The sequence below is a fragment of the Narcine bancroftii genome, chromosome 2, assembly GCF_036971445.1.
Source record: "Narcine bancroftii isolate sNarBan1 chromosome 2, sNarBan1.hap1, whole genome shotgun sequence".
Lineage (NCBI taxonomy): Eukaryota > Metazoa > Chordata > Chondrichthyes > Torpediniformes > Narcinidae > Narcine > Narcine bancroftii.
Genome location: NC_091470.1, coordinates 337,759,360 through 337,773,729, shown reverse-complemented (window position 1 = coordinate 337,773,729; position 14,370 = coordinate 337,759,360). Strand labels below are relative to the sequence as shown.

Here is a 14,370-nt window from a genome sequence, read left to right as displayed (position 1 = left end):
GTTATTAGATTAGAAGCTTTAAATCCCTCTCTGGCCGATACTCATGGCGAATAGATGTGGATTACAAACTTCCCCCAACTCAAGGCATTTCCAAGATGGCCACCATATAACTAATGATATCAATCCAAGGCACAGAGAGTTTCTTTTCTATCTTCTATTCTTCAATTTTCTGTTCCAAAACAAAAATTTTGTTGACTAAAATATAGCAAGTTTGATCCAATCAATGAAAAAAAAAACACAAATGCTAGAGAAACTCAGCAGGTCAAAGAGTGCCTTTATATAGCAAAGGTAAAGATACATCACCAATGTTTCAGGCTTGAGCCCTTTATCAAGGTGTGGGGAAACATGAGAGATGGACATCTAACACCCCTGCAACCGCCCCCCCCCCCCCAAGCTTCTTTCCCCCTTCATATATGTAATTTCACCTGTTTAATTTTCATTATCATAAAGGATTCAGACCCAAAGTATTGACTGACTATTTCTACCCATGAATGCTGTCTGGCACATTTGAGTTCCTCCACCAATTCTTTGTCTTGAAGTATTTTCATTATAGTACAGGAAGGAAGATCTTAGCTTTGATTTCTCCTTGGAACCGGGTTGATTAACTTTGGTTGGGTAGCTTTGATTTCTCCTTGGAACCGGGTCGATTAACTTTGGTTGGGTAGCTTTGATTTCTCCTTGGAACCGGGTTGATTAACTTTGGTTGGGTAGCTTTGATTTCTCCTTGGAACCGGGTTGATTAACTTTGGTTGGGAGACTTTTCAATCAGTTTCATTGACCCTAGATGGCAAAAGACAGCCAAATTCAAGCAGATAACCATATTGGTGACCATTATTGAAAGCATTAGTGGCTGGTTTCATTAGCACCATTTCACACTTGGTGGTTCTAATATCTTATCTATTCTTTAATCATCATTGCTTCTGATTGATCAGCATACTGACTGTCACTGTCTGGACACACCAGTGGAGAAACTTGGATGGCCAATAGAACTTCTAAGACCTTGTCCTTGCCCTCTGCAGCAGAGGGCCCTAATTGTAGGTAATCTAATGAGGATGAGACCAAACTTGATTTTAATGTTTTCTCTACAGAAACCATATATTTGATTTAAGTAATATATTTAACTTTGTCTTTGAGGCGGCAGTCTCACCGTCGATTGTCCAAGAGATTATGAGATCAGTTTCTGGAGGAGGACTCAAACCTAGAAACATGTGACTCTCATTTGAGAATGCTGCTGAGTAAAAGTGGTGGTAACTTAGTGCAGAAATGACCAACTTTTGTCGCAGTATCTGATTAGATTTGATTGGATTTGATGTAATTGGATCAGTCTGATTTTTCTGTTGCTCCTCGGACTCTAGCTGAAGATTTACTGTATTGAATAGTTCACAATGGCAATGAATCCTTCTGCGGATTGCATGGGGCATTAGACTGCTTTTACACTGGGAGGGTCATTAAAATAAAGGCAAGAAGAGTACTGGAAAACAAAAAAAGGCAAGAAGAGTATTGCTGTCATCAGGAAAGAGGTCAAGGTGCCACAAGAGTCACACCACCATGCTCAGAAACAGCTGCTTCCCCTCCACCATCAGACTCCTCAACAATAAACTCAATCAAGGACTCATTTAAGGACTCTTACTTGGGCACTTTATTGATTTAAAAAATTCTCTGTATTGCACAATTTGTTTACATTCATTGTTTGTTTTCAGTTCTTTATTTGTTTATATGTATACACTTTGCGCAGTTTTTTTTGCACGACCAATGAGTGGTGATTCTGCCTCGTCTCCAGAAAAAAAGAATCTCAGGGTTGTATATGATGTCATGTATGTTCTCTGACAGTAGATCTGAAATCTGCAAATGAACAATCTAGGAAATATGATGAAAAATTTGGACCACTGGCAAAGACAGACTGAGTGGCATTCTAATCCAAGGTCCTCCTGAAAAGAATTGGATTGTCTATGCCCTTTTTAAAGATGGACAACTCTATGGCCACACCTATGGCAAGACTCTAAACCTAACATACTTAGTAGGATAGCAAAATTAAAGCTAGACCAGAACCACAGAATTAAAGGGCACTGTAAAGGCTCTGCAACTCATATTAGTAATCCAAAAGTCACGTTCTGAAGATGGAAAATTCAAATTACAATATAGCAGTTTTTAAAAAAAAGAATATGCAACATTAGGTATAAAGTATTGTAAAAGTTCAAGTGAATCACTGCACTCCTTCAGCAGATAAAACCTGGCATGCTTAGCCAATTGTAACTTATTAACTCTAAATGTTAACCTGTTATTTTTTCAAAAAACCTTGCCGATATTTGATTTTTTTTAAAGCTGCAACACCTTAAGCAGATTTTTATGTAACATGAAAGAATAAATTATGTTCATAGAAATAGAATATGAAACAGAAAATGGAAGAATAAAGTCAAGTGATCAATAAAAATAAAATCGAAACAGTGCTTACCAGAATCCCTGAAAAGGCTAAGGACCCTGTGATATCTGTCTTTGAGGGCAACTTCAGGACATCATTCAAGAGGGTGAAACCCTGCAAGGCATCAGGCCCTGATGGCATACCTGGCAGCGTACTGAAAATCTGCCCCAATCAACTAGTTGGAGTGTACATGAACATTTTTAACTTCTCATTGCTTCAATCAGAGGTTCCCACCTGCTTCCAAAGGGCATCAATCATCCCGGTACCCAAGTAGAGTAGTGTGAGCTGCCTCAATGACTACTGCCCAGAAGCACTAACTTCCACTATGATGAAATGCTTTGAGAGGCTGGTCATGGCCAGAATTAACACATATCTAAGCAAAGATCTGGAACCATTGCAATTCAGCTACTGTCACAATCGCTCCACTCAAATCTGGATCACCTTGAAAACAGCAAATCATACATACAGCTGCTCTTCATTGATGAAAGCTCAACTTTCAACACTATTATTCCTTCAGTGCTAGTCAAGAAGCTACTAACTCTTGGCCTCTGTACCACCCTCTGCAACTGGATCTTTGACTTTCTCATTGGAAGACCACAATCAGCACCAATTGGAAACAATGTCTCCTCCTTATTGATTATCAACACAGGTGCACCCCAAGGATGCATGCTTAGCCCACTGCTCTACTCATTGTATACCCATGACTGTGTGGCCAGGAACAATTCCTATGCTGTCTACGTTTGCCAATGACACCAACAGTAAGCGTACAGGAGGGAGATGGATCAGCTTGTTGAATGGTGTAAATAGAACAACCTTGCGCTCAATGGCAGCAAAACCAAGGAGGTGATTTTTTTTCTCGATGGTAGCAGTGAAGAGGGCATGGCCCTGGGTGGTGGGGTCTTTGAGGATAGAGGCTGCTTTTGTAAGACTCTGCCTCATGTAGATGTCTGCGATGGAATGAAGAATGGTGCCTGTGATGTGATTCTCTGATTGTGAATTTCAGGAGGAAGTTAGAGGAACATGACGCAGTCTTCTTTGAGGGCTCAGTAGTGGAGAGGGTCAAAAACTTCAATTGTCAACATTTCCAAAGATCTGTCCTGGAGCCTCCAAGTTGATGCAATCACAAAAATGGCTTGCCAGCAGCTAAACTTTGTGAGGTGTCTGAGGATATTCGGTATGTCACTGAGGACTATCGTAAACATCTACATATGTACTGGGAGAGCATTCTCGCTGTTTGCATCACTGCCTGGTGTGGAGACGCCAACACTCAGCACAAGAATAAACTCCAGAGGGTTGTTAACTCGGCTTGCGACATCACAGGCACCATTCTTCACTCCATCGCGGACATCTACATGAGGCAGAGTCTTACAAAAGCAGCCTCTATCCTCAAAGACCCCACCACCCAGGGCCATGCCCTCTTCATTCTGTTACCATCGAGAAAAAAGGTCCAGGAGTCTAAAGGTGAGCACTTAACGGCACAAGGACGGCTTCTTCCCCACTGCCATCAGATTCCTGAATAATCAATGAACCAAAGACACTGTCTTCCTTTTCGTGCACTATTATTTATAGTTTTTTATATCGTAATACTGTAAGATGGTTATAATATGTATGTTTTCACTGCAATGCTCTCGCAAAACACCAAATTTCATGACGTTCATCACAATAAATTCTTAAAAAATAGTGGTAACAGATTGGAAACCTTTTTAAGAATATAAGGAACTTAAATCCAAAAATGTGCATTAATATTACAATATCATAACATATTTTTTTATATAGAAATGGACTGCAAACAATATCTCAACAAACCTCTTCAGGTGCCATCAGTGGATAGCAGTGATCGCAAGAGCTCAGATGATCCTTCAGGTAATATCCAGAATAAACTTGCGTTCCATTTTCTTGTAATATAATCTTTCATACACAGGAGCAAAATAAATTCCACTATGTGTCATAGCTCCCCCTCCAGATCGTATTAAGAAATATGAGGGACAATCTGAAGAACAAATATTTTAAGAAAAATGTGATGGCCTTTATTGGAGCCAATCTTTGAGGTTTAAGGACAGTATCGTAATGTAGCTGGCAAAGCTGTTGATCACAGCGCCCATAATTTGAGTCCCTGGCACTATCTGTGTGGAGATCATACATTCTTCCTGTGGCTACATGCTTTTCTCCAAGTGATCTGCTTTCCTTGCACATTCTTAAAATGTGTGAGTTATGAATTAATTGGCCACTGTAAATTTCACCTAATGTGTGGGTGAATGGTAGAATTTGGAAGGAGTTGAAGAGAATATGGGGAAAATAGGTTACGAGAAAAACTAATGGGGGAATGAGCCAGCAAAGACTCAATGAGCCAAATGGCTCATATTCTGTGGTAATGCGAACCTGTTCTCTGCAAGTGTCCTGAACAGAAACTAAATATATATTATCAAAAAGATTTTTGACATTGATTGAACAATCACATAACAAATACTAATCCTGGAGTTAAACAGAAAAGTCTGCAAATGCTGTGATTGTAACTGTACATGTCAGCATCTATGGGAAGCCAGGATAACCAAAGTTTCAGGCTGAACCCTTCGTCAAAGTTTTTTTTAAATTTAAGCTTTTTTTTATTCAGGCAATTGCCTGCTGTTTCCTTATACCATGATGAAGGGCCAAGACCCAAAAAGCTGGTTACCCTTTGCTTCTTACAGATGCTGCGTGACCTGCTGAGTTTTTACCGCACTTTTATATGTCGCACAAATACCAATCGTGCTGTTTTTAGAAGATAGTAAGTGAACATTTACCATATATACTCCTGTAGGCATTGAATTTTTTGGATCAATTTTTCAGGCCAGAAAATTGGGGAGGGGTGGTTGCCTTTTACACGTTAAACTTTCGACCTTGGTAAATACCTGCTTCATTCAAAGCTTCAGGAGCTCCGATAGCTGGAACCCAGTGGTAAGCCCGCGACCAGGGCATCAGGAGCTTGGATGAGCATGTGGTTGGAAGTTTGGATGGGCAGGCAGCCAGTGCAAGGATCCATGGTCGGTAGCTTGGATGGATGGGTCACTGAGGTGTCTGGAGTTGAGATTGGGGGGTGGCTCGGGTGAGCATCTGCAGGTGGGAGCTCAGATGGGTGAGAAGCTAGGGCGTTGGGAGCTCAGATGTGCAGATGGCCGGGGCTTCGGGATCTTGGATGGGCAGATGTCCGAGGCGTCGGGAGTTCAGATAGGTGGGCGGGTGGAGTGAGGATCCACGCTTCATAGTTTGGAAGGTTGGACAGAACGGGGCGAGGATTTATGGTCAGGACCTCGGATTGGTGGGCGGCCGGAGAGAGTATCCATGGTCAGGAGCTCTGATGGGCAGGTGGCTAGGGCGAGGATCTGCAGTCATGAGCTCAGATGGGCAGGCGCCAGGGCATCGGGTGCTCTGATGGGCAGCTGGCCAGGGTGAGGATCCACTATCAGGGTATTGGGTTCTCTGGTGAGCAGGCGGCCGGGGCATTGGGAGCTTGGATGGCCAGGCGGTCAAGGCCAAAAATAGAGGGGGGTGGGGGTAGACCTTAATACGGTCATACAAAAACACCCAATTTTTGGCCCAAAAATGGGGGGTGGTCGTCTATTACATAGTTTCAATGATTACATGAGTATATATGCTAATTCAAAATGTTATTGAAAGTCATGAAAAATAGTGAGGTTGAGCAAGAGAGATGATACTCTTGCTATAATGTTTACTTCATAGAAATAATTTGAATTTTGGTCCAATACAGAAAACAAAGCAAAGACACAAAATGGCCTTGTGTATTAACTTAGGATTGTGTATTAAAATTAGGATTTACTATTCTAGCTGGACATAATCAATTTATATATTTTTTATTTATCACAATTAATTGGAAAGTATATTCAATATATTCACCCCCATTGGAAATATTGAATTGAAATGTTTATTGTCCCATGAACAAAGTTACAGTTACAAACATTGTTTTGCATGCTTTCCAGAAAAGTCAACTTATATTTAAGTATTAGCAGATAATGCAAAAATAAAACAAAACTGCAGGGTGTGGTTATAGTAAGTCAAAGAGTAGAAGATATTGTATTACAAGACAAAGTGCAGGGTAGAGAGAAAAATACATTTAAAGCAGTGTAAAGTGATTATCTTTTACTTTTTAATTTAGACAAACAGCTCAGTAACAGCTCTGTGGACCCACATGCTAGTGTCGCCCAATTACATGAGCGCTGGAGTAAGATCAACAGGCCCGATGGCCCACTCCTGCTCCTATTCCTTATATTCTTATTTTTTTAATGATTTCACAGCATGTTTTGCTATTTTTTAGTTCTGAGTGCCTATCCACTTACCTCCTGGTGCATTTTGGGAGGAAAGCAGAGCACCCCGAGGAAATCCACGCAGACATGAGGAGAACATACCAACTCCTTACAGACAGCAGCGGATTCAAATCCCTGCCCCATTCGCTGGCGTAGTAATAGTGTTGCACTAATTGCTACGCTAACTGTGCCATCCATTTATTACTGTTAACTGCAGAAAAGGAATTGTTCTTGAACCTAGAGGTTCTGAGTTTCAAGCTTACCCAATGGAAGGAGATTCATTAACATCTCCTGAAGGCTGCATAATCAGAATTGATGGGGAGAAGGTCAGCTTTCATGATGGCCTGAGCTACATTCATAGCATCTTTTCACCCAAGCTTAAATAAGGCAACGACTCCATGGAAGTAAAGGGATAGGAGTTTCAAAGTTGAGATTTAAAGCACTCTAGAATGTTGGACTGAAAGGCCTGCTCATGCTGTATGACTCATGTTCTAGATGATTGACATGTAACATGTATGACCCATGTTCTAGATGATTGATAAATAAATTCTATTTTTCCTGACAGGAGGTCCACCTGAATTATACGATGCCTTTATTTGTTATTGTCAAGCTGACATTGAGTTTGTCCACGAAATGATCAAACAACTTGAGCAGACTGACTACAAACTGAAGCTATGTGTATTTGATCGTGATGTGCTGCCAGGATCATGCATCTGGACCATCTCCAGCGAGCTCATTGAGAAAAGGTATGCGGTTAAGACTTGGGAACGCTGCACGTATCTGGGATGGCGATACCTTAACAGGGAATTCCAGTGCGCCTTGCGTGCGCCAACCTTGAAGCTCAATAATTTGCCTTGGGGAACCGAAAGGGGAATTCATTTTATGCTCAGAGAATTTGTCCTTCAGCCCCATATTCTTTCCCTTCTATCATCCTCCTAAACACATGGTACAACAAAAATAGACTAATTTGCCAATCGTTAGCAATCAATACACGTCTATAGATCTACAGTTGATTCAAATACAAGGTAATGGAAGCACCTAATATTGAAAAGCTTAGCAAAAGGTAAGTCACAGGCGCATTCTTCATTTTGGCATGCTACACTTACATTTTTAGGCTTCAAACAGCAATGTTTACGATTTTACTATTCTATTACTATTACTATCCTAGAACGCTTCCACCAGCGTTGTCTCCGCTCCATCCTCAACATTCATTGGAGCGACTTCATCCCTAACATCAAAGTACTCGAGATGGCAGAGGCCGACAGCATCGAATCCACGCTGCTGAAGATCCAGCTGCGCTGGGTGGGTCACGTCTCCAGAATGGAGGACCATCGCCTTCCCAAGATCGTGTTATATGGCGAGCTCTCCACTGGCCACCGTGACAGAGGAGCACCAAAGAAGAGGTACAAGGACTGCCTAAAGAAATCTCTTGGTGCCTGCCACATTGACCACCGCCAGTGGGCTGATATCGCCTCAAACCATACATCTTGGCGCCTCACATTTCGGCGGGCAGCAACCTCCTTTGAAGAAGACCGCAGAGCCCACCTCACTGACAAAAGAAAAAGGAGGAAAAACCCAACACCCAACCCCAATCCACCAATTTTCCCCTGCAACCGCTGCAACCGTGCCTGCCTGTCCCGCATCGGACTTGTCAGCCACAAACGAGCCTGCAGCTGACGTGGACATTTACCCCCCTCCATAAATCTTCGTCCGCGAAGCCAAGCCAAAGAAAAAGAAGATTCTGGCATATCTTTCAGTACTATATTCAGAATCCATATTCACAAATATGCCTTAACCATGAGGCTTGCCAAATCATTCAAAGCCAAGGAAGATCATTTGCAAATAAAACTGAGGCTTGCTCGCAAACTTAGATCATCATGTAGTAATAGAACCATGAGTCGACTTTTTTTCTTTCCATCGTCAAAGATGTTGCCCTGACTGATTTCATCTTGTAAATAACGCCATATATGCAATAGGTTGAATTTTGGGAATACTCAGAAATGATCACAGCACTACTTGATTCAAACTTTGACTGGCAGTCAAAAATGAAGATTTTTGGATGGTGGATTGGGACAAGATAGAACTTATCCATGACAAGTGTCTTTCATCAATTCATAAAATGTGTTATTGATCAGTATTGAAGGCTTTCTGCCTCATTAAAATCAAGGAGGAATGAGGCAACTATACTGAAAAGATTAATTAGTATGGTTGCTTCCTCATTTTTGAACTGAAATTTGGATCGCCTTCACTTTTGATTCCAAGCCCATATCATCCAGATACTATTATATTTCGCCCTCCAACTCAATACTCCATATCCTTCTGTAAATGAATCTTTATGTAATTGAGTACATTTGTGTAATAACATTTTTCTTATCTGAAATCTATATCAGGCCAGGAAGAAAGGTAAAAGTAACAACTAAATTGCTAAATTTAAAGATTAGCCTGATATGAACTACCAGCTGTATTACTGGAATCTTATGTATTATCTTTCTCATATTAAATGACAGGTGTAAAAGAATGGTGGCGGTAATCTCTGACGACTATTTGGTTAGCGATGATTGTGATTTCCAAACGAAGTTTGCACTGAGTCTTAGTCCAGGTAAACCAACTATGCACCACCATCAACTCGAGCTCATTCCTGTGTGTTTGAATGTTTTTTTTTAATCTTTATCTTCCTCTGACAAATTTTTTTCTCGTTTCATCTCATTTTGACTGCTTTTATTATTAAAAAATTCACCCCATCCCAACTGCATTCTTTTCTCTTTCCTCCCATTGGGAAGAAAATTCATGTGTGAGATCACGCACCTTTAGGTTCAAGGATGATTTCTTTCCCATCCACATCAGACTCTTGAATGAATCTCATTCAAAATAAAAATAATATGTTTGTCCTGTTGTAACCAATCTCTTTGTAATTGCTCTTTATTAAGTTTGAAAGAGTGCAGAGAAGATTTACTAGGATGATTCCAGGTCTTCAGGAGTTGAGTTACAGGAAAAAAATTAAACAGATTATTTCTTGGAATGTGGAAGAATGAGGGGAGATTTGATAGAGGTTAACAAAATGATGAGGGGATTAGGCAGAGTAAATGCGAGTAGGTTCCTTCCACTTAGATTGGGAGAGATAAATACAAGAGGACATGGTTTTAGGGTGAAAGGGGAAAGGTTTAGGGGGAATATTAGGGGGAACCTTTTCACTCAGAGAACAGTGGGAGTGTGGAATGAGTTGCCATCTGACGTGATAAATGCGGGTTCACTCTTAAGTTACATGGATGGGAGAGGTCTGTAGTGTTATGGAAGGGGGACTAGCGGTATGGTGTTTTTGGCACAGACTGGAAGGGCCAAATGGCCTGTTTTGTATGCTGTAGTGTTCTATGGCTCTATTATGTTTTTATTGCTACACTGTATTCTTTTTTTCAATGAGCTAACTGGAGATAATTACAAGCTGGATTGCTCACAAAACAAAAATTCTCACTGTCCTTCGGTACAGATGACGATGAACTTGAATTTTATTCAATCTTTGATCTCTTTAACTCTTAAGCTTCTCATTTTTTCCATCATTGAATAATATTTGTAAGATAAGGATGCCTGGAGGGGTACACAGAGTTAGGTGTAATGTATTAACATGGTTAGAGGATTGATTAATCAATAGAATGAGAGAGAATCATAGAAATAGATAAGTAGCAGGCTGGTTATTTCCACTGGCAGGTAATTATAGAACTCAGGGACATAGCCTCAATATTTGTGAGAGTAGATTTAAGACAGAGATGAGAAGGAACTGCTTCTCCCAGAGAGGAGTGAATTAGTGGAATTCTCTGCCCAATGAAGCAAAAGAAATCATTTCATTAAATATATTTAAGACACAGGTTTGAATAATAAGGGAGTTGGGGTTTATGGGCAGCAGACACATAAATAGAGCTAAATCCATGAGTGCTGGAGAAAGATCAACAGGCCCGATGGCCCACTCCTGCTCCTATACCTTATATTATTTTTTTTTAATGACTTCACAGCATGTTTTGCTATTTTTTAGTTCTGAGTGCCTATCCACTTACTTCCATTGTGTGGAATTATGCCCTGGGACATTGCTCCCATTCCCATTGTGGTTATGGGAAGAATAGAAGCAATGAGGCTTTTGCACCCTGCAAACAATGAGAGTGCAAGAAAAAAAGCTTGTTTCAAGTTTGTATGTTCATAGAACTTTCTTTGCATGTGGAATCAAATTCCATCCAAGGTGTAATCTTTCATGAAGGGAGGAAAGATAAATGGAAGTGTGAGGAAGCACACAGGAACCAGCGAGGGCAATTTCAAAATTAATGTATTGATTTTTGGTTTCACAGGTGCCCGAGACAAACGGCTGATCCCTGTCAAATACAAACAAATCAAGAAAGAGTTTCCCAGTATTCTCCGCCATATCACTATCTGTGATTACACAAATCCCAGCACTAAATCGTGGTTCTGGAAAAGGCTTGGAAAGGCACTCTCACAGCCTTGAGAGGAACACCTGGTCAGGGAATGGAAATATTCAAGTTGGCTGTATTTAAACTCTGTGGGGATTGTTCTCTAAGGTGATTCCAATGAAATGTATTTGATGACCAGCTCCGTTTTCTCTTTTCTTCAGTATTAAAAGAACTTGATCTTTTTCCCCTTTCCGCCAAATATAACTTAAATGAAAGGAACCTTTGGAGCGTCTAAGAATGGTTCAAATCATATCCCTGAGGAAATGAAAATTTAATTTTTACATTTTGTTAGGTAGATATAAGTCTCAAGGAAAAGCCCACTGCCACATCTGTGCCTTTAATTCAAGCTTCTGTAAAGCCTGTCATTGTGTCGAGGTTCCTTTTGCCCAGATGTGCTTTTATCAGCTCAATCTGAAGCATCTGTTTCTTTCTCTAACACTTCTGTCTGTCATGTCAGCAGAGAGTGCCTAGTTTGTTTTCTGATAACTAATATAAAATTACTAAGGGTTCTGAAAAGTTGCTCGTGCTGAAGCTGGACATGGTGAGAGGAATGCAGTGGCAGGCAAAGCAGAACAATTGTCATTTGTTACAAATTGAAGTTCTAATTAAAGTTTGGTCCAAAGATGTCAAATGATGATCTTCTCAGATTTCTATATCTTGCTTTAATTTCTCCTATTAGAAGTTGCATGTGAACTCCTAACTGGTGTCACAAATTGCATGGTAGGATTTCAATGTAGGAGATCATGTCAATTTACTTAGAAGCAAAGATATGCATATTATAATGATTATGTTACTAGGCTATTAATTCTGGAATAGCAGTCCAGAGAATTTTTAATTTAGAGGTACAGCATGTTACCAGACCCTTCCAGCCCAGAACCCGTGCCATCCAAGTACATCCATTGCCAATCAACTTATTAATCTTGCACATTTTTGGAAACTGGAACACACGGAGAAAACCCATGAAGACACAGGGAGAGCAAACAAATTCCTTACAGACAGTGCCAGATTCAAACCTGAGTCACCAGTGCTGCAAGAGCATTGTGTTAACCACGCTATCTTAAATGATTTTCGATGTATGAGGCTGAGGGAAGACTGGTAAAATATTTCAAAGTATTAAAAAGGGTCTATTTACAGTACATTTCCATATATGGGAGCAATCCCAAGACAAGAGGCCATAAACAAATAATATTCACTAATAAATTCAACAGTTAAGTCAATTAAATATTTTTTTCCCCAATGAGGTGTATGAATGTAAATGTGTGACTCGTGTCGATTCATTGAAGTGAAAGATGCAAAGACTCATGAGGGGCAAAGAATAGAAGGAAATGTAGAAATAGTGAATGAAGAGATTTAAGAAAAGGTTGTGTGAAAAATTCACTCTCTGTCTTGAAAATTCATTCAAGAATTAGCCATAAATCTATAGGACTATTATGGATACCAATAATAACTTAAAGAGGATTAAATCCACAGTCCTTTGTCATCTGGCCTATTTGTGTTTCCAGTCTCAAACCATTAATGTTGATTCTTAACCACCCTCTGAAGTGACCTGGTGAACTAGTCAATTTTATCGAGCCCCTGTCAATGCTTCAAGAGCAAAGATCACAACCATTGCCGAAGGACAATTAGGTTTTGGTCATAAACCCACACCTGGACATTTAAGGTTTGGGACTTGGTTGAGAACTTGTTGGAGTCAACAGTTGGAACATTGATAGTGTCACCTATTTTCTGAGTAGCATTCTGTAAATTAGGCCTTTTCCTTTAGCCTCTGTGGAAGTGATTGTTAACATCTGTAATAATTTGTTCCTCTTTTATTCTGATTTTATGCATTAGTAAAATCTCTTTTATTTACACAGTGCTTTTTTTCAAACACCAATAAACACTGTAATGGTTGACAATAGTTTTTTTTTTATTTGAAATCTACATGAATAGCAAAGGTTAGAGAAATATGTGTCAAACACAGGCAAATTAAATTAGTTTGGGTAGCCATCTTGATTTGTTTGGATGAGATGAATTGAAGGGCATGTTTCTGTTCTATATAACTATGAATCTACAATGTTGATGCCGAAAGAATACCTTGACATGTGGAGGAATCCAAAATCAAAGGTCATATTTTCAGAATAAGATGTTTAAGACTGGAATTAAGAGGATACTTTCCCTCTAAGGTTACGGATCTTCACAATTCTTTACCCCAGTGAACTGCTCAGGCTAACTTATTGAGTATAGTCAAGGCTGTCAAGAACTAAGGAACACAGACAAGAAAGGGAAGTTCAGGCTAACATCACATCAAGCCATGTTCACATTGAATGGTGGAGAAGGCTTGAGAGGTTATTTGGCCTATTCATGCTCCTATTTTGTATATTCATCTAAACTAATTCCAAAATGCAGATTCCAGACAAAACCCTGATTGGAATTTCTTACCAAACCTCCTGCAGATTTCATCATGCGGTGGGATTTCAAAATGCTGTGCCGATAGCTACAATTTTCCGAACTAGAAATTATTAAATAATTACTTAGTGAGAAGGCAGTGTTGTGATCACAATTGCATTTGCTGCCTGCACAACTAAGGTCTTTTTCAACCTGGAGTACAGTGCAACATTTGAAATTACAATGTAAATTATCCAGATGTAACAATATATATGACCTGATACATCAGTGATTTTTTTTTTTCCCTCCACAAATCCTCTCTGACCTGCTCAGTTCCTCCAGCCATTCCTTTTATGCAGGAACCATTAGCAAACTTTTTTGAAGCTTAATCTTTAGTCTATAAAGGAATTGCATTCACGGGTATGGGCAGAAGATGGCACTGTTAACACTTCCATCAGTCAATATGTTTAATTTAGAGATACAGCCCTTTTGGCCCATGAGCCCGTGTCTTCTAAATACACCCATTAACTTACTAACCCCATACGTCTTTGGTACCACAATCAACCTTTATATAACCTCAACAGCACTTTGAAATTCTTCTTTGGCTTGGCTTCGCGGACGAAGATTTATGGAGGGGGTAAATGTCCACGTCAGCTGCAGCCTCGTTGGTGGCTGACAAGTCCGATGCGGGACAGGCAGACGCGGTTGCAGCGGTTGCAGGGGAAAATTGGTTGGTTGGGGTTGGGTGTTGGGTTTTTCCTCCTTTGCCTTTTGTCAGTGATGTAAATAGATCCTAAAATATTTCACAGAGCCATAGAAAACAGAAGCAGAGAAGATG

General features: G+C 40.1%; 1 protein-coding gene across 1 annotated transcript in view; it reads left to right on the top strand.

The window, feature by feature from the left end:
* Window positions 1-13,063, top strand: part of myd88 (MYD88 innate immune signal transduction adaptor) — a 31,963-nt gene extending 18,900 nt beyond the window's left edge. The window contains exons 3-6 of the mRNA XM_069922173.1: window positions 4,196-4,282; window positions 7,283-7,463; window positions 9,225-9,316; window positions 11,049-13,063. Coding sequence (XP_069778274.1) covers window positions 4,196-4,282; window positions 7,283-7,463; window positions 9,225-9,316; window positions 11,049-11,203 — 515 coding nt within the window. The 3' untranslated portion in view covers window positions 11,204-13,063. The remainder of the gene's footprint in view (window positions 1-4,195; window positions 4,283-7,282; window positions 7,464-9,224; window positions 9,317-11,048) is intronic.
* Window positions 13,064-14,370: the final 1,307 nt, after the last annotated feature.